General features: G+C 44.1%; 1 protein-coding gene and 1 pseudogene across 1 annotated transcript; one reads left to right on the top strand and one right to left on the bottom strand.

Moving 5' to 3' along the window:
- Positions 1 to 181: 181 nt before the first annotated feature.
- On the bottom strand, positions 182 to 10,368 carry mettl3 (methyltransferase like 3). The gene is made up of 11 exons (XM_064931504.1): positions 10,096 to 10,368; positions 9,621 to 9,814; positions 8,559 to 9,017; positions 8,205 to 8,380; positions 2,003 to 2,216; positions 1,574 to 1,761; positions 1,309 to 1,347; positions 1,102 to 1,210; positions 886 to 951; positions 607 to 719; positions 182 to 508 (listed from the first exon to the last, which is right to left on the bottom strand). The coding sequence occupies exons 1-11, from the start codon at positions 10,196 to 10,198 to the stop codon at positions 397 to 399; spliced, it is 1,773 nt and encodes a 590-aa protein (XP_064787576.1). The 5' UTR covers positions 10,199 to 10,368; the 3' UTR covers positions 182 to 396.
- A 169-nt stretch (positions 10,369 to 10,537) lies between these two features.
- Positions 10,538 to 19,173, top strand: LOC135510510 (tetratricopeptide repeat protein 5-like; annotated as a pseudogene).
- Positions 19,174 to 20,408: the final 1,235 nt, after the last annotated feature.

The raw sequence follows: 20,408 nt of genomic DNA, 5'->3' as shown, positions 1-20,408 counted from the left end.
GTAAATGTAAATCAATTAAGATTCCCAAACTAGCCAGTCCTCACTTTGTATACTGTAGTGCTGTTGTCATGGAAATGGACAAAATGTACTAACAAAGTAATACAAAAAAAGTATATACTGAAATGTTTTTTGGTGGATTCATTGTGCAGTATGTCTGATCCGCATCATAGAGATCCATAAATAGTCCTTCAACCATATTTATTACAAAATGTTGTAATTGGTACAAAAAAATACATAAAAAAACAGAAGGCAGTCCATCAGACACTTACTGATCATTGATCAGTGTTTTTCCCTCTGCGTCTAAGTTCATAACGTGACATAACATGACATAACATGTTTATAACAGGACAAGTAATTGACAACGATGACCCCATGGAAGGCGTTTAGGACCACTCTCTACATATTCTTGGGTTTGGAGATGACTCCGTCTGGGTAACGTTTCTTGAAGCGAGCCACGACATCAGGGTCCAAGAGGTGAATGCCATCTAACTGATTACCAAGAGTTACCCTGAGAGCGAGAGGAAAAAAAAGAAGGCTTAGAAAAAGAATACTCACATACCTCATTTACAAATTCAATGAATACACACCATACACACATACACGTACCAGTTTGGTTGGACATTGTGAGGTCTGCCAAAGAGCTCAATCTTCCTGGTACCAGGTGAGAGTCTCTCAATCATTCCATAAATCTCATCTGGCTTGTGGCTGGTGGAACGCACCTAGAGAGAGAGAGAGAGAGAGAGAGGTGATGGGGAGAGAAAGAGGTAGAGACAAAAGACAAGAATGAGAGAGGACAGGAGAGGGAGAGAGAACAGACAGGGTTGAGTTAAAACATTCTAGGCTCTCATAGGATTGATCATCAAATAGATGAATTTGACCCCTGACCTCTGCCACAATGACATCACAGTCCAGCCCTCTGTTGAATCCCTGGGGCTGTCCCTTCACGCCCACCTGAGAAGCACATACACATCAATACAACTGTACACACACAACTATACCACAATAACAGTAAATATACACAACTGACCGCACTACACTACCCAGAGCCCACAGAGTCAGATAAGAGGTATGATGGCACACAACATATTACATCACACTCACCAAGCAGTGCTCCTTCCCATGATTGAGCCAGTGACCAGTCCTCCCGGTACGGATGATTCTCTGTAACTGGTTGGTCTTCACCCAAATGATCTCATCAACACGCTCATAGCTATGAGAAAAAAAAAGCATGAGTAAAGACCAACGGTCAGATTACGACAGTTGACTGACTTACTTATTGGTCCCAAAGGTTGATGAATAAAGACTTACCCCCAAAGACTCAGACATTCTCTACCCAACTCCATAGCCCTAAAAGAAATAGATAGGCATGAAGACTGAACAGCCTATTGAAAAAAGTGGAAGATGTCAATCAAAGCAACAATCAACGTAAACAAAAATCAAGAGTTTATGGCTTGTTATCATATAATTAACCTCTGTCAGACCCTGCATGTCCATTAGCATGCACTGTTCTTCTGGCAGCTGATTGGTCGAGTAGAAACACACTATTCCACTCATATCTGATTGGTGGAGGTACCTGCCAGTCACCCAGAGGAAGAGGAAGCCGTCGTCCTGGAGGACGGGGATGTGGAGCTTCCTCATCTCGTCGTCCGTCAGAGTTCCGTAGGGCAGCTCCATATGGATGTCCCAGGGAGGGTCGGCCATCACAACAGAGAACTTCCCCAGAATCGACACGTCCAGGACCCGGATGTCACAACAGATCCACTGTGATGGGGGACAAAACTGGATCAGACTGGATTGAACCGCAGCGTCAGTGTGACCACTTCGGGAGGTAACTGACATAACCTATGTAGACAGATTCATTTACCTAATTTCTCCCTTTGGGGAATTACACCATTAGAGACATGTACCAAAATAAAAGCCTAGTCTCCCTCCTGCTCCCTCCTTCCTTTTCATAGGCCTCCCCCTTTTCCCTTCATGCCCCTCTCTCTCTACTCCTCCTCACCTGAGAGGGGAACAGTTTCCCCACGTTGCTGTCTTCCTCCCCCTGGTGTAGTCCCACCTCCATGCCCCCAGCCTGGGTCCCCATCAGGCCCCCCTCTGCCTCTGGAGGGGCGTCGATCTCATAGTGCACATATTTACAGGTGTCCATGTGGAAACAGGTGTTGAGGAAGGAGCAGTCTCCAAGACTCTCATCTGTGTGCTTATTGATGATGCGTCTGAGAGAGGGGAGAGACGACAGGGCTCAACCAATACAGCGGGACCAGATAAGATGTTTCAGCCAATTAAAATAGACTGTAAGTGATTAGATGAAGACATACAGCCAATCACACGGCTGCGGGCCAGACGGATTACCAGGACGTGTACTCCGGGCATGTGCTGACCAACTGGCAGGTGTCTTCACTGACATTTTCAACATGTCCCTGATTGAGTCTGTAATACCAGCATGCTTCAAGCAGACCACCATAGTCCCTGTGCCCAAAAACCCTAGACCCACCACAATTTGCATACCGCCCAAACAGATCCACAGATGATGTAATCTCTATTGCACTCCACACTGCCCTTTCCCACCTGGACAAAAGGAACATCTACGTGAGAATGCTATTAATTGACTGCAGCTCAGCGTTTAACACCATAGTGCCCTCAAAGCTCATCACTAAGCTAAGAATCCTGGGACTAAACACCCCCCTCTGCATCTGGATGCTGGACTTCCTGACGGGCTGCCCTCAGGTGATGAGGGTAGTAGCAACACATCTGCCACGCTGATCCTCAGGGGTGCGTGCTCAGTCCCCTCCTGTACTCCCTGTTCACCCAAAACTGCATGGCCAGGCACGACTCCAACACCATCATTCAATTTGCAGATGACACAACAGTAGGCCTGATCACCGATAGCGACTAGACAGCCTTTAGGGAGGTCAGAGACCTGGCTGGGTGGTGCCAGAATAACAACCTATCCCTCAACCTAACCAAGAATAAGGAGATGATTGTGGACTACAGGAAAAGGAGGACCGAGAACCAAGACAGTCGTGAAGAGGGAACGACAAAGCCTATTCCCCATCAGGAGACTGAAAAGATTTGCCATGGGTCCTCAAATCCTCAAAAGATTCTACAGCTGCAACATCGAGAGCATGGTTGGGGCAGCAGGGTAGCCTAGTGTTCTTTTAAAAAAAAAAATTTTTTTACAGGGACAGTGCACATTAATCAACGTTTCAGTAAAAGTGCCGGTTTTAGCCAGCCGGCTAATTTTCAACCGCAGTCCCTGGGCAGGTTATTAAAAACAATTACAATATAGACAATAGCAACATAGAACAAGCAAGACATAGCAACATAGGACAAGCAAGACATAGCATACAGACAGAGCAACATAAGACAAGCAAGACGTAGCATACAGACAGAGCAAAAAGCAGCAAGACAAAATTCATAAAAGCAACAAAGTGTTTCCACACCTCACAAGCTACAGACAACAGACAACATGGAAAGCGGCAACACACAGCTAGGGACCATGTTCACAAATCTGATTGACCTTTAGCCATGTCTTCAAGCATTTTGTGAAAGTGTGATATGTGGTGCAGTTATGTGTGTCTGATGGCAGTGTATTCCAGACATGGGAAGCTCTCACAGAGAATGCAGATTTACTAAAGGTGCTTTTCCTTAGGGGAACTATACAGTCACCTCTCATGGCAGACCTTGTGGATCTGCTGCCATATGTCTGGGTTTTCTGTTTAACAAAAATATTGAGTGGAGGGGGAGCCAGGCCATTAAGGATCTTGAATACAAGACATGCGTCGGTGTATTGCACAAGATTTTCCCAACTCAAGAGCTCATGCTTTCTAAGGATGTGACAATGATGATGGCTATTGGGCTTCCTATCAAGCACTTTGAGAGCCTGTTTGTAGACAGACTGAATAGGTTTTAATGTTGTACAGCAAGCTTGGGCCCAACTAGTCAAGCAGTATGTTAAGTGGGGAGTATCATAGAGTTGAAGTACAGTTTTGCTACCTCTGTAGTCAAACAATTTCGTATAAATCGGAAATTAGCTAGGTTGAATTTAGTTATTTGAATTACCTTTTTCACATGCTTTTTAAAAGAGAGGTTGGAATCAAGTATGATGCCAAGGTACTTAAAATCGGATACCACCTGGAGCTTCTCCCCTGACACATAGACATCTGGCTCAGTAGCATCTGTTGCCCTCTTTGTGAAGAACATGCAAACAGTTTTTATCACATTGAGATGCAAACACGAGTCACTGAGCCACTTTGTAACCTGGACCATTACAGTAGTGAGTTCTTGTGCAGCTTGTTGTTTGCTCTTTGCATGCACATATATCACTGTATCATCTGCATACATTTGAACTTCAGACCCAGTACAGACAGAAGGCAGATCATTAATGTACAGGCTGAACAGGAGGGGCCCCAGTATTGACCCTTGGGGCACGTCCACATCATAGCTACGAGTGGGCGACAGTTCATTGCTCACTCTGACACACTGAGTTCTGCCTTCAAGGTATGATTTCATCCATCTCAAGGCATCAGGTGAAAAGTTGAACTTGGACAATTTTGTGATGAAAATCTCATGGTTAACAGTATCAAAAGCCTTCCTTAGGTCCAGAAACACAGCCCCAACAGCACCCCCTTTGTCCATCTTGGACTTCACATTTTCCAGAAGAAAGCAGTTGGCCGTTTCTGTGGAGTGTTTCGCTCTGAAGCCAAACTGCATGGAGTGTAATGTGAAGGGGCTGTTGTTGAGGTGGGCAATCAGTTGTTCTGCTACACACTTTTCAACAACCTTTGACACCACAGGTAGTATACTAATGGGCCTGTAGTTACTCACGTCAGCAGGGTCGCCTGATTTAAAGATGGCCGTTATTATGGCCGACTTCCATACCCTTGGAAACACACCGAGACCAATAGATGTGTTGGTGACCTTAGTAATGGGGCCAATGAGTGACTCTTTGTAGTTTTTAAGAAAGGTAGAGTCCATCCCAAACACATCTTTGGCTTTAGAGTTCTTTAGTGAGCTAATCACCTTGTTCACCTTTGACTCAGAAACCTCCCTTATGATGAAGACAGGTTGAGTGTCATTCACTAGCACTGAGCCCAAGAAACTAGTGGAGGGGTTCTGTGTCAGTGCCCTGAGAGAGTCAATAAAGTAGGAATTGAAGGCTATTGCTATTTCGACTGCATCCTGTGTTAGATTGTTATTCACCATGATTTCTAGTCTTTTTGCAGTGTTACTATGGTCTTTCCCTGTTAACTTTTTTAGATTCTCCCATACCAATTTAGAATTTCCCTTTGCTTCACCAATTATGTTAATAAAAAAGTTTGCCTTGGCCTGTCTGATTTCTTTCATCACCTTATTTCTCAACATGGTAAACCTACGTCTGTCATGCTCTAATTTAGATTTTAGGGCTATTTTTAGAGCATAATCTCGTTCTCTCATCAATTTCCAGATTTCTCCATTTAGCCAGGGAAGAGTGCTCTTTTGGCCAGGTTTGGATTTGATTTTCTTTAGGAAGCCATTTATTGTAGTCTGGATTGTGGATAGAAAAACCTGACTATCAGCTTCCACGTCTGTATAGGACAAGAGATCATTCCAGTTTATTCCCTTAATTGCTTTTTCAAAATAGTTTAATTCACTCTTAGGTATTCTGAGTTGATCCGGCTTTCTAACAGTAGAGAGGTTAAACCTGCTCTTAGACAGCTTTCTGGCTATAAGTGTCAGATTATGATCAGACAGCCCAGTAACCATATTGAATGATTTAGTCACTCTCTCTGGTTTATTACTGAACACCAAATCAATCTGTGTTTTAGGGCAACAAGTCACCCTGGTTGGCCCTTTAACTAGCTGTGTAAGGTCAAAGGTATTAGTGATCCGTTTGAGGGTTTTCCTACAACACTTGTCTTCATAATTAATGTTAAAATCTCCCATAAAGACGACCTCTTTCCCAAAATCACATTCCCTAAGCATGGTATTAAACTGATCAAAAAACACACTTCTGGTGGAAGGTGGCCTATACATTCCAATGAGGGTAAAAGACATTTGGGGAGACAGTGTAACGTTCAGGCCGATACATTCTAGTTCATTATCACATGACCACTCAATTTGTTTACATCGGATATGTTCTTTAATGTAAATCATCACACCCCCCCCTCTTCCTTCAATCCTGTCTCTCCTGAAAACATTGTAGCCGGGCACAATCAAAGCAGCATATGGAGAGTGTTTATGGAGCCATGTCTCTGAGAGGCAGAGAAAGTCAAGGTTGGAGTCTGTGAGTAGATGTTGAATTTGATCACTTTTTGGAATGACACTACAAATGTTAAAGTGTCCCCCTAGTAGTCCCTTGGGCTTAGCTCGTGGGTCCCAGATGACTCTCGAGAGTGATTGACACATTGAAAAAAGTTAAATTTCTTTGTTTTCTGACGGCTGGGTTTAGGCCGTTTTGTTTTGATTAGGGGCAGTTCGGTAGCGCAATTAACAATCCCTCCCGCCTGCACTGGATGCGGGGAACTAATTAAAATAGCTTGCGTACCAGAAGCAGAGTCAGGGATCGCATATAGCGACTCTGGTATGTTTGAAGAGTCAAAATCTATCCTGGAGTCGGGTGAGTCGAGAGAAACCATAGGACCACAGCACTCACCCACCTCCACAGCGGCGACGACCAGTGGACGAGGCCATCCACCGCTCTCCACTCCGGTGCGTATCACTGGCTCGGTGATATTGGGCCCAGGATTGAGTTGTACATCCTCGGAGAGCAGGAGGGTAGTGAACAGGTAGTTTAACAGTTTCCGATAAATGTTGGACTTGTGTTTGTTACGCCTAAGCGGTTCAGTAGAATAAGGAGCGAGGTAGACTTGGCCATTATTCAGAACATTATGGTATGCTGTGTACTGTCCGCTCCCGTGGAACGGTGAACCAATGTGTTTGGTGTTGATATTCTCTGGTAGTAGACTGATTGTGTCATCCCAGCAAGGACGCACTGAGATTATCAGTAGAGCAGCTACATAACTGACAATCATGGCAGAGTACTGGAGATAAAACACATAATTGCGCTTTAACTCTTTGCATGAGTTACTTAGCTGGGATCGGCGTACACCTGATGGTTTAGATAAAATTACAGCATTCGAATGAGAAGCGGCACCTGCCGCACCACCCTGTCTTCCGTCCGCCATTTTTCCTTCCTTTTCCTGTGAGTGTGCGTTCATAGAGCGTTGGACTAGTAACCGGAAGGTTGCGAGTTCAAACCCCCGAACTGACAAGGTACAAATCTGTCGTTCTGCCCCTGAACAGGCAGTTAACCCACTGTCCCCAGGCCGTCATTGAAAATAAGAATTTGTTCTTAACTGACTTGCCTGGTTAAATAAAATATAAAAAAAATGGTTGAATCACTGCCTGGTACGGCAACTGCTCAGTACAGCCCAGTACATCACCGGGGCTAAGCTGCCTGCCATCCAGGACCTCTACACCAGGCGGTGTCAGAGGAATGCCCTAAAAATGGTCAAAGACCCCAGACATAGACTGTTCTCTCTACTACCGCATGGCAAGAAATTGTTTTTATTTCTTTACTTATAGACTGTTCACCTAATACCTTTTTTATTTTTTCATTTTTAATTGCACTGTTGGTTAGGATCTATAAGTAAGCATTTCACTGTAAGGTCTACACCACAAGTGACAAACTTTGATTTGATAAGGGATGTGATCAGCACAACAACAAAATCAGGAAAAAGACGATTTGAGGCTGGGTTAAATTAAATGATGCAAAAAAGTAATCAGAGAGAGAGACACTGCATCACAGTGCTAGAGGAGTCACCACAGACCCGGGTTTGTTCCCGGGCTGTGTCACAACCAGCCGTGATCGGGAGTCCCATAGGGCGGCGCACAATTGGCCCAGCGTCGTCTGTGTTAGGGCAGGGTTTGGCCGGATGGGCTTTACACATCTCATCGCGCACTAGGGATTCCTTGAGGCGGCATGGACACCAGCAGGCTGAACTCGGTGGTCAGTTGAACAGTGTTTCCTCCGACACATTGGTGTGGCTGGCTTCCGGGTTAATCGGGCAGGTGTTAAGTGCGGTTTGGCTGGTCATGTTTCAGAAGACTCATGACTCGACCTTCACCTCCCGAGCCCGTTGGAGAGTTGCAGCGATGAGACAATATTGAAATTGGGAAGAAAAAGGGGGTAAAAAATGGTTGTGTGTGGCAGTAGTACTGACCGAAAGTGCAGCTTGGTGCAGGGCTGGGGTGTGAACCCAGACCGCGTACACTCCTCTTTGGTCCCATGGTCACAGAACTCCTGGACCTGAGCACGACCGCGTGAGCGGAACTTCTCAACGATGGACTGCTCTTTAGCTGTGCTGGTGTTCAGAAGCTCCAGGATTTCTCTGCTCATCTAACACACACACACACACACACACACACACACACACACACACACACACACAATTTGATTTCACCATTGACTGTGTGGTTGAAAAATGAAATGTATTGAACATTGGGCAGTATAATAAGGTTTGTATTGATATGGTTCAAACTAACCCCAGGGTACCCCCATCTCTTTAGTAATGTACCTTCTTGCTCTGCTGCTCCTTGGTGGACTGCTGGTTCAGGAGGCTCTCTATCTCCATGTCCAGGTGAGACGTCTGCCCCTTACTGGTCCTGCCCTGTTTATCTGCCCCACCCCTTCCTCCTCCAGCCTTCCAATCAGAGGGCCCGGTCAGCTGGGAGGAGGAAGCAGGTGCCAGGGAGATGGAGGAAGTGGGCGGAGGGGAGGGCGGGCTCTGGAGAGCAGGGGAGGAACCTGGCGGACGTTTATGGTGGGCTTGGTCCTCTGCTTTCCTCTTCCTCTGGCCTAAGGCCCCGCCCCCAATCATGGCCCAGAGTTTTGTGTGGTCCACGGAGATGACGAGTGTTGAGGAAGAAGAGGAGGGGGAGGTGGCCACGGATGGCTGCCGGACTTCGATGAGCTCCTGGGCAGAGAACTTGAGCAGCAGACTCTGGATGCAGCCATGGGTGACAGGCACTTCAGACTGTGGATGAGAAAATAGAGGTGGAATGAGAGAGGAAGGTGAGGAAAGAGAAAGGATAGGAAAAGGAATGTAATACAGTTATGGGAACAGTGGCTTATGAGTGACAAAGTGATTATTCATATCCATAGTCTTCATAAAATGTGCAGTATTGGTCAGCACACACATATACTATCCAGACCTGGGTTCAAATACTATTTTAGTCATTTCAATTACTTTTCAAAACAAGTATTTAGATAACCTTTATTTGGAAAAACAAGTAGTTGAATATTGGAATGTAGCCTATTTGAAAATACTCAAATACACTCCCATGCATTTAACCCATGTTTTTGAAAATGGGATTTTAACTACCTAGATGAAAATACTTTCAAATACTATTTATTATTATTATTATTATTATTATTATATATATATTTTTTTACAAATAAACATTAAAATACTCAAATAAAAGTAGTTGTTTTGGGCTGTGTATTTGAAAATACTCAAATACACAGACAAAGGTATTTAAATAACAAATACTCAACTCAAATGCACACGTATTTGAACCCTGGTCTGATATTTTTTTTTTAGCTAATATTAGATCTTGGTCACAGGATACACACTCACAGTACTGAGCTCATCGGTAATGGTCAAGGAGTCAGTGGGCAGTGAGAGGCTCAGGTCCGACAGATAACCCAGGAGTCTCTTCTCTAGTTCAGGGTCCGGGGGACGTTCAGCCTCCTCCTGTGGGGGACTCTGGAGGGCTGGTCCTGGACTCTCACTCCGCGCTGCAGCCCCTTCAGTACTGCTGCCTCCCACCTCTGCGATAAAAGAAACCCACCAGTTGTAAATCCCATTAACAGTAACAGCGTTTATGCAGATTAAGAACGTTAATTACTAGTTAACGTTATTCGTTAGTATCTGGACCATATAGCTAAGTGTCCACAGACAATGCACAAGCATTGACATTTGCTACATTTTTTCGACTTTAACCACCAGCATAGAATCAAATACATTTGTGTGTTGAAATCCCTATTGTCTAATCTTATTTTCCCCATCCCGCCTCTCTCTAGCTAGCTAACGCGTTAGCATAAAGACACACCTGCAGCGAGTTGCGTGGGGTCTTTCCGTCGCCTCTGCAGTCTCTCTCGCAGCGAGTCCAGCTGCTTTTTGTGTGCCTGGATGTTGCTCCATGTATCCGACATTTAGAGTAGGAGCTACCGCAAAAGTGAATCGAAAACGGGGCATGCAAGATCACTTAGTTTAGCGGGATAATGTGGACACCGCTCGCACTGTGTCGGACTAGCAACAACAACGAATGACTTGGTTCCCCCTTGTTGTTGGAGGAAACCACCAAGACAGACACATCCAAAATCTAACAGCTAACTTTTCTATTGCAAGTAGAATTGTTCACCTCTCATAACTCGTTCAAATAAATGTTTTACATAATGTTAGGTCGTGACAACTTTAAAGCAATCGATATATTAAAATGAGCACAAGACGGATGTTTTTTGAAAATGGACACATTTCCGGTATAAAAGGGATACTTCCCGTTCAGTCTGTTCCAACAACAATACGACATTTGTTGTTAGTTCATTAGCTAACAATATGCGGTAAAGAAAAAAATAAAACAAACTTGAGTTTATTACTTTAAGTAAATTAGAATGGTTTAGCAAATAATAGTTTAATATTATACAGCTAAGTTACAGCATACCCCCCCCAGGCCAGCCGGTGTCGTGTTGTCAATGTACTCTTCTCGAATTCTTCTAACAACCACTGGAAAAGATGGCGGAAGTGGAGAAGGATGGTGATCCTGCGACTGACAAAGGATGATTTACAAATTTTAAAAGTATTGCAAATTATTATATTATCACTGCATGGAATAGATTGCCATAATTAACCTCGCAATTGTAATATACGTCGTATTTAATCAGTTACATCCCACATTTCCTTTGTTGCTAGCTAGCTCTCCAGACTCGTTACTATAACAACTGATACCAACTGTCATATTAATCGACCAAAATTCTGTGGTTGATTGTACTATCTTCTGAGTTGGTTGTCTCTAAATCTGACGAGCCATCAGCTGATTTTCGGTTAGTTAACTGTCTAACGTTAGCTTGGCTTGACTTACAGTGTCTCTCAGTCTTGGCTAGCCAACAGTATCAAGTGTATTTGCTGCATAGCAACACATTTCAAAATTACATTATTGTAACCTGATCTGGCTCATCATGATTGCATGCCACGCACCTAGCTAATGTCCTTAACAGGTATCAATAACAATTGATCTCTTTCTGGATCAGGAACTAGTGGATGAGTTGTATCATTTTCGGGATCATTACTTTGAGACTCACTGTGTGGAGGATGCAAAGAGGAAATCGAGTGATGTGGCACAGGAGATGGAGAAGACACTAAAGAAGCTGGAGGAGAAAGAAGGTGAGAACAGAAAAGAAAGGTGTGTTCTAATTTGTTAACCACACATGTAAAAAATAATATACTGAGATTTTGCATGATCGCTTTGTATCCATTTGGCATTGAATGTGTAGCTACAAATCTTTTACCACTATTCAGTGCTCACAAAGCTTGCCTGACTAGAGAGTGATCTTTTTATGCATGATTTAATCATCAAATACTTACATAACTAAGACTGACGGTGTCCCTCCATCTCTTCCAATCCAGAGTCATATAAGCACAGTTGTCGTCCACCAGCCTGCTGTCTCATGCTGTAGCAATTGAGCCTGGGGACGAGGTTACATAAGCACAGTGCTGACTGAGCTTAGCTTGGCATCCGTTTGGGGGGTTACATCTTTAAACACACAAAACACACGCAAAAGTCAGTTGACCAAAGCAGTGGTTCCCAAACTGTGGGGGCGCTCCCGGGCGGCGGTGGCAGGGGTCACCCCTCTCCCCCCCCAAAAACGACAGAAGTAACTCCATTTCAAAATTGGGTAGAGCATCATCCATTTTTCTCTTGTCATGTCAGTCATTGCATACCCTACAGTGCAATTTATAACTTGTCAGAAATGTCCAGATCAACTAGCTCATGTCAGATCATGTTTTTCAGCTAGGTTTTTTAGCCAATAGATTTTGTTGGAATATTCGAATCACTCAAATATCACATGAATACACATTAGACATGGCAAAATGTATGTCAAGCTTTAAAACTGCAACATTTCTCTACGCCAACAAGAGGGATGTGAACAGTGCTTGTGCCCATAGAAGTAGACGTGGGGCGCGGGAATGTTCTCCAATGCCGGAAGGGGGGCCTGAGTGAAACAGTTTGGGAACCACTAGACTAGAGAATCATCTCTCTGTCGTCCCTTCGCCTCCTCCAGAGTCGTATAAGCACAGTGCTGAGTTCCTGCTGCTGCGGGGTCGCTCCCTGGGGGTGTCTCCGGAGTATAGCACCACCGCTGGGGATTGCCTGTCCTGGGCCGTGAAGCTGGAGCCTGGACTAGTGGAGGGCTGGAACACACTGGGGGAGCAGTACTGGAAGAAAGGAGACCTGACCACCGCTAAGACCTGCTTCACTGGAGCCCTGCAGCAGGTTAGCAATAAGTAATGTGTTTTGCATAGCTGGGCTTTTAAATCAGACATCATGAGTCACAAAGCTCTTCAGGTTAACTGGAGAGTGGTGTCGGTGCCGTGGTACTGTTGTGTTGAGATCAAGGTATGCAGTAGAACCTTACTGATCAAGAACAGAATGCATGTAATGTGTTCATAACTGGTTATAGCCCAAGTTATAGGCCTGCATAAACAACAGCTGTTTATCACAACCTTTCAAGCCAAAACTCTATCTCCCATTGTGTGCACCTTCCTTTGTCTCTTTCTACCTTTATTTTTGTTTACCCTGGTCTGTTTTATTCTCTATTGCTACATCATGGAAATTGAACTACCCCCAAACCAATATCCAATTATTATTATTTTTAATGAGTGGGGCTGTCTCTGGCACACATGGTTGCTGGGGTCAACAGCTGTAACCGCTAGACCAAACAGGCGATAACATCCTAATATTATCGCGTCACGTCTCTTTTCTCCCTCTGTCCCAGAGTAAGAACAAAGTATCTCTGCGTAGTCTGTCCATGGTGCTGAGGCAGCTGCCAGGAGGGGGCGGTGATGAGCAGGGGAAGAGGGTGCTGGAGAGTGTGGCCATGGCCAGGCAGGCTGGACGTCACCGACGGCACCTCCTGGTGTGAGTATGATGGATAATATCATAACAGATTCATATTTTACAGTGGTTAGGAGTTCAGAGAATTAAAGTGTGAGGGATACGGCCGGGGATAGTGGGGGTGGAGCATGCGTACAGTTATATATGTTGTGTGAATAGGTTTGGCTGTAATTCAGGATCTCCAAAGAGAGGATAAAAGAACATCCATGTTCATGAGAAAACGTCCTCTAATACTGAATATGAGTGGATAGTGGATGATGTATTGATGATGTATTGGTGTATGTTGACAGACATCCTGGGGAACGCCTACATCTCCCTGTTCTTCACCTGCAGACAGAATCCACAAATGTCTCAGCAGGCTCTGAGTGCCTATGCACAGGCTGTGAGTACACACACAAACCAAACTCTGTTGTATTTACAAAGCCTGACAGGATAGTGGGAGTGGGTCAATTAGAATGTTGTGCAATAATCATTGTTAAGCACTATATAATTCCTTCCCTCATCTGTTCTCTCTCTCAGGAGAAAGTGGACCGAACAGCAACATCCAACCCCGATCTGCACTTCAATAGAGCCACGGTAAAACATTATCGTTGGCATATTCTGATATGATTCTTATAATATGCGTGTGGTACTTACTTCAATAATTCCATTACATAGAAAAAAATGCATATAAAAGTAAACTGAAGCTAATGATCCATGCCTGTGTCTAACCCCTCCAGCTGTTTCAGTATGAGGAGATGTTTGGGTCTGCCCTGGGCGGGAACAGTCACATTGCGGCCCTGGACCCTGCGTGGGAGGAGCCTCCAGAGAGGGAGAAGCAGCTGCTGGAATACCTGGAGAAACTCACAACACTCACAGAGAACAAGGTAGAAACAGTAGAACCCCCCCACATACATTTTCACACATTCATATAGATAAACTGGACAGGGCACATTAGTCTCCAATCTACATATATCAGCAGTTCATGTGATCTGTATAGGATATAAACATAATAAAATATACAAACACATTTCTTGTCAACTCCAGCACTAATGCAAATGTGTATCAGAGAATTATAAATCACCAGTAGGTGGCAGCAGAGTTCTATGCTTTTCCACTGATAACAGTGTACTACTCTTTTACTGTCACCCCTTCAGGGGAAGGTGAAGGCCTGGCGCCTGCGAACTATGCTCTCCAACCTCAGCCCGTTGGCCCTGGGGCCATGCTCCTCCCCTCAGTTCCACTCGCAGGCCGCGTCTTCCCTGACACATGGCCACAACGCTGGGGTGGCTGCCCTGGGAAAGGTTGTGTTCAGCCTGGCCTCAGAGGGACGCATAGCCTTGTGAGTTCCACTTCCTCTAGTGTTAGACTGTAATATTGAGTCTGCTGTGTACTTTGTGTGTGTGTAAGATTTACACTTGAAGTCAGAAGTTTACATACACCTTAGCCAATTACATTTAAACTCAGTTTTTCACAATTCCTGACATTTAATCCTAGTAAAAATTCCCTGTCTTAGGTCAGTTAGGATCACTACCTTATTTTAAGAATGTGAAATGTCAGAATAATAGTAGAGGATGATTTATTTCAGCTTTTATTTCTTTCATCACATTCCCAGTGAGTCAGAAGTTTACATACACTCAATTCGTATTTGGTAGCATTGCCTTTAAATGGTTTAATTTGGGTCAAACGTTTCAGGGAGCCTTCCACAAGCTTCCCAGAATAAGTTGGGTGAATTTTGGCCCATTCCTCCTGACAGAGCAGGTGTAACTGAGTCAGGTTTGTAGGCCTCCTTGCTCGCACACGCTTTTTCTGTTCTGCACACACATTTTCTATAGGATTGTGGTCAGGGCTTTGTGATGGCCACTGCAATATCTTGACTTTGTTGTCCTTAAGCCATTTTGCCACAACTTTGGAAGTATGCTTAGGGTCATTGTCTATTTGGAAGACCCATTTGCTACCAAGCTTTAACTTCCTGACTGATGTCTTGAGATGTTGCTTCAATATATCCACATAATTTTCCTGCCTCATGATGCCATCTATTTTGTGAAGTGCACCAGTCCCTCCCACAGAAAAGCACCCCCACAACATGATGCTGCCACCCCTATACTTCACGGTTGGGATGGTGTTCTTCGGCTTACAAGCCTCCCCCTTTTTCCTCCAAACATAACGTTGGTCATTATGGCCAAACAGTTCTATTTTTGTTTCATCAGACTAGAGGACATTTCTCCAAAAAGTACGATCTTTGTCCCTATGTTCAGTTGCAAACCATAGTCTGGCTTTTTTATGGTGGTTTTGGGGCAGTGGCTTCTTCCTTGCTGAGCGGCCTTTCAGGTTATGTTGATATAGGACTCGTTTTACTATGGATATAGATACTTTTGTACCTGTTTCCTCCAGCATCTTCACATGGTCCTTTGCTGTTCTGGGATTGATTTGCACTTTTCACACCAAGGTACGTTCATCTCCAGGAGACAGAACGGGTCTCCTTCCTAAGCAGTATTTATTGATTTCACCTTTATTTAACCAGGTAGGCTAGTTGAGAACAAGTTCTCATTTACAACTGCGACCTGGCCAAGATAAAGCAAAGCAGTGTGACACGAACAACACAGTTAGACATGGAATAAACAAACATACAGTCTATATACAGTGTGTGCAAATGAGGTAAGATAAGGGAGGTAAGGCAATAAATAGGCCATAGTGGAGAAATAATTACAATTTAGCCATTAAACACTGGAGCGGTAGATGTGCAGAAGATGAATGTGCAAGTAGAGATACTGGGGTGCAAAGGAGCAAAAACATAAATAACGGTATGGGGATGAGGTAGTTGGATGGGCTATTTACAGTTTGGCTATGTACAGGTGCAGTGATCTGTGAGCTGCTCTGACAGCTTGTGCTTAGAGTTAGTGAGGGAGATATGAGTCTCCAGCTTCAGTGATTTTTGCAATTCGTTCCAGTCATTGGCAGCAGAGAACTGGAAGGAAAGGCGGCCAAACGAGGAATTGGCTTTGGGGATGACCAGTGAGATATACCTGCTGGAGCGCGTGCTACCGGTGGGTGCTGCTATGGTGACCAGTGAGCTGAGATAAGGTGGGGCTTTACCTAGTAAAGACTTATAGATGACCTGGGGCCAGTGGGTTTGGCGACAAATATGAAGTAAGGGCCAGCCAACGAGAGCATACAGGTCGCAGTGGTGTGTAGTATATGGGGCTTTGGTGACAAAACGGGTGGCACTGTGATCGACTGCATCCAATTTGCTGAGTAGAGTGTTGGAGGCTATTTTGTAAATGACATCGCCAAAGTCAAGGATCGGTAGGATAGTCAGTTTTACGAGGGTATGTTTGGCAGCATGAGTGAAGGAGGCTTTGTTTGCGAAATACGAAGCTGATTCTAGATTTAACTTTGGATTGGATATGCTTAATGTGAGTCTGGATGGAGAGTTTACAGTCTCACGAGACACCTAGAATATGTGGACATCTACAAATACCTTAAGTCAGAACCGTCCAGAGTAGTGATGCTGGACGGGCGTGCAGGTGCTGGTAGCGATTGGTTGAAGAGCATGCATTTCGTTTTACTTGCATTTAAGAGCAGTTGGAGGCCACGGAAGGAGTGTTGTATGGCATTGAAGCTCGTCTGGAGGTTAGTTAACACAGTGTCCAAAGAAGGGCCAGAAGTATACAGAATGGTGATGTCTGCATAGAGGTGGATCAGAGAATCACCAGCAGCAAGAGCAACATCATTGATGTATACAGAGAAAAGAGTCGGGCGTGAGAATTGAACCCTGTGGCACCCCCATAGAGACCGCCAGAGGTCCGGACAACAGGCCCTCCGATTTTACACACTGAACTCTGTCTGAGAAGTAGTTGGTGAACCAGGTGAGGCAGTCATTTGAGAAACCAAGGCTGTTGAGTCTGCCGATAAGAATGTGGTGATTGACAGAGTCGAATGTATGTATGTATGACGGCTGCATGGTCCCATGGTGTTTATACTTGCGTACTATTGTTTGTACAGATGAACGTGGTACCTTCAGGCATTTGGAAATTGCTCCCAAGGGTGAACCTGACTTGTGGAGGGAAAAAAATCTGAGGTCTTGGCTGATTTCTTTTGACTTTTCCATGATGTCATGCAAAGAGGCACTGAGTTTGAAGGCAGGCCTTGAAATACATCCACAGGTACACCTCCAATTGACTCAAATGATGTCAATTAGCCTATCAGAAGCTTCTAAAGCCATGACATAATTTTCTGTAATTTTCCAAGCTGTTTAAAGGCACAGTCAACTTAGTGTATGTAAACTTCTGACCCGCTGGAATTGTGATATAGTAAATTATAAGTGAAATAATCTGTCTGTAAACAATTGTTGGAAAATGTACTTGTGTCACGCACAAAGTAGATGTCCTAACCGACTTGCCAAAACTATAGTTTGTTAACAAGACATTTGTGGAGTGGTTGAAAAACACATTTTAATGACTCCAACCTAAGTGTATGTAAACTTCCGACTTCAACTGTACCTTTTTCTTCATGTTTGGGATGATGGAAGTAAGTTGCTGTCTACATGCCCCTTTGTTTGAAGGTGTATGAACTGAAGGGCGATATTGCTGTATGTTTTGCCTTGCTGGGGTACATTTGCTATGGTGGATAGACAGTGATATGATACTGTGTCTCTCTCTGTCTCCCAGTACGTTCAGCATGGTGGACAGTGAGGAAACATGCTGCGTGGTCATGGTCTATAACACAGCAGACAACTGGGGAGTTCTGATTGGAGACTCTGGTCATCCCGGAGCCACAGGTCAAACGCCACAGTGTAGCACACAATGACCAGGTTAGTGTGTCTTTCTCTACAGCTTACATGGATTGTTACACACTTTTTACTTAGAATTACATCACAATCATTGTATCTACTTTAGCTGAATGCACTGATTTTAGGTGTCTCTGAATCGGAGTGTCCTCCTCATAACTCGAGTGAGATAAAAGAAAAAATGTGTTTTAAATGGCATACAATGAGCTCTACTGTGATTTTGGCAGTGCAGGGCCTGACGGTCTGTCTCAGGCCCTGGGATGGAACATTCTAAAGGCCCATCTCCTGGCTTCGGAGGGAAAATGTGGAAGATTAAGCTAATATCCTGTAATTCTACATATTTTGCCATGAGGGAGAACTTTGCAGTTTTTAAACTTAAATGACAGTGTATTTCTGTTTTAATTTATTTTTATTTGGGGGGGTCAATACAAGAAGTACTGAGTTGGAAAATGTATAATTGGGGGAGTACTGTAGATACCAATATCCCTGTGAGCCTTCCAAGCCTGTGTTGGCCAGGGTTAAGAACGAAAATTGGAGATTAATAATATTGCATCATCTGAACTTATTCCAAGGATCCCTTGGCCAAAATGTTTAAACTGTTGTACATTGCCAAAGACACTCCCTCTGTTAGACATAATTATCAAAACTGACAACACTTGAACTCCACCAAGGCTACTACAGATCTAGGGGGTCTCTTCATTTCTGATTTTCCAATCTATTATCTCTCCTCTCTCCTGGACCTGCTGTAGACGTTTGACTTCCTCAGTATACGAGTGGACTCCCCTCTGCTCCTCATCGTCAACGGCAAGAGCCAGAACGTCCAGGCTCAGACTGCAGCCTCAGTCACCTACAAACCCCAGAGCGAATGAGAGAAGGGGGGATGATAGAGGGGGTGGCAGACAGACAGAGAGCCAGGAAGGAGCGTGAAGAGCCTGTGTGTCTATTTTTGATTTTTTTATCTTAGTTTTGTAAATAGTAGATCCTTGTTTGTTAAATAGTCTTTAGGAATACACTGTTTGTACATATTTATAAATATTTTTGTTTGTATTTTGTTAGAGTGGGAGGGAGGCTGGGGGATTTTGTAAATTACCGACTACTAATATGATAATTAATTGTGGTGAAGATGGTGTCCGACATGGGTTGAAGACATTAAAACAAACATGTCTCCAATGTGGACATGATTTAAACGTTTGCTTTATCATTAGCTTATGTAGTTGATCATCTTTCACCATGGGGGGGGGGGGGGGGGGTAATATAAGCCTCGTTGTCTGCCTATCCGACCTCGTTTCACTTTTGAATCTCGATCTCTGTAGCTAGCTAGACCATACATGGTGAACGGTGCCCAGACGGGGCAACCTTTTCTGAGCCAGTCGAATTCACGCATCAACGTCATTATTTATTTTATTTAACCTTTTTTTTTTAACTGGACATACTGTATCATATCCAAGTAAATGCCAATAGAAAAAAAGATCAAACGAAGGAAAATGCAGCTATTGTCATTCCCGGTTCAATGTTTGACGTGACTGAGTTAGTTGAAGTTGGCTAGCTCGCTAGCAAGTGACAACGTCATCTGGCCTGCATAGCAACCATTTTGTTTAGACCAGCCCTTTTGCATAGAAACTTTGCAAAAATAATTACGTTTAAACGAATGGTTTGCGTCTGTCGCAAGATAACTAACAACTACATCCGGAATATATCTCTTCTGGAAGAATTAAATTGTATGAATTGATTTACACCATTTACATGTGACTGTATTTATGATACAGCACTGCTTCTTGTGCCTTATTGCTTACATGCAGAAGGGTACCAAACCAGCATGGTCTCAGTAGTAGAATAAGAATGAGTCTATTCTATTAATTCTAATCCTGGAATTTGAAGTCTCAGTCATTTTTGAATAAGGCCCCTGTCTCTGGCAGGAGGTCTTGGCTCCAGGGAGAAGAGGCGCATGTCTCCCTTGGGTTCATGCCCAATAATGGAGTACTCCTCAGGGAGAAGGGCTTTCTGATCACCCCTGGGGAACAGGTGGGAGGTGGTAAACAAGCTATTTTTGTAAAGTTGATTTTCCCTTTTCATAAACAGTACACTAATTATGCCCTGTTCTCAAATTTCTTTCTCTGTCTTGTACTCTTTGTATTGTGTACCCACTCGTCTCTATACATCCTCCACTATGTCTTCATTACAAATCCTAACTTGAGATCCGCTTGCACAAGTTCATTTAACTCTTGTAACAGTGCATGAATTTATGTGAAATCCTGAGTATTATTACATACAGGTTTCTAGTTATGTTTCAGGCCTATAGTATATCACTAGATCTCCCTCTTGATTTTCCCTCCCTCTCTCTCTCTAACCTGTGTTGAACTCTGTGGGTACTGGCTGGCATGGTGTCTCTGTCCCCCACCACCATGTTGCGTAGCCTCAGCGAGTCATTGAGCACCTGTTGCTTCTGGTACGGCCTGTTCCTCTCCATCAGACGCTCTGACAC

Source organism: Oncorhynchus masou, chromosome 23, assembly GCF_036934945.1.
Source record: "Oncorhynchus masou masou isolate Uvic2021 chromosome 23, UVic_Omas_1.1, whole genome shotgun sequence".
Classification (NCBI taxonomy): Eukaryota; Metazoa; Chordata; class Actinopteri; order Salmoniformes; family Salmonidae; genus Oncorhynchus; species Oncorhynchus masou.
This window is presented reverse-complemented; position numbering and strand designations above follow the sequence as displayed.

What these genes read in the sequence shown, in the direction of transcription:
- mettl3 (XM_064931504.1), bottom strand. Translation starts at nt 10,198, where the DNA reads ATGTCGGATACATGGAGCAACATCCAGGCACACAAAAAGCAGCTGGAC. An exon ending in CCCCACGCAACTCGCTGCAG is followed by an intron (nt 9,815 to 10,095) that starts GTGTGTCTTTAT and finishes CTTTTATCGCAG; the next exon opens with AGGTGGGAGGCAGCAGTACT. An exon ending in GGAAACTGTTCCCCTCTCAG is followed by an intron (nt 1,762 to 2,002) that starts GTGAGGAGGAGT and finishes CCCCCATCACAG; the next exon opens with TGGATCTGTTGTGACATCCG.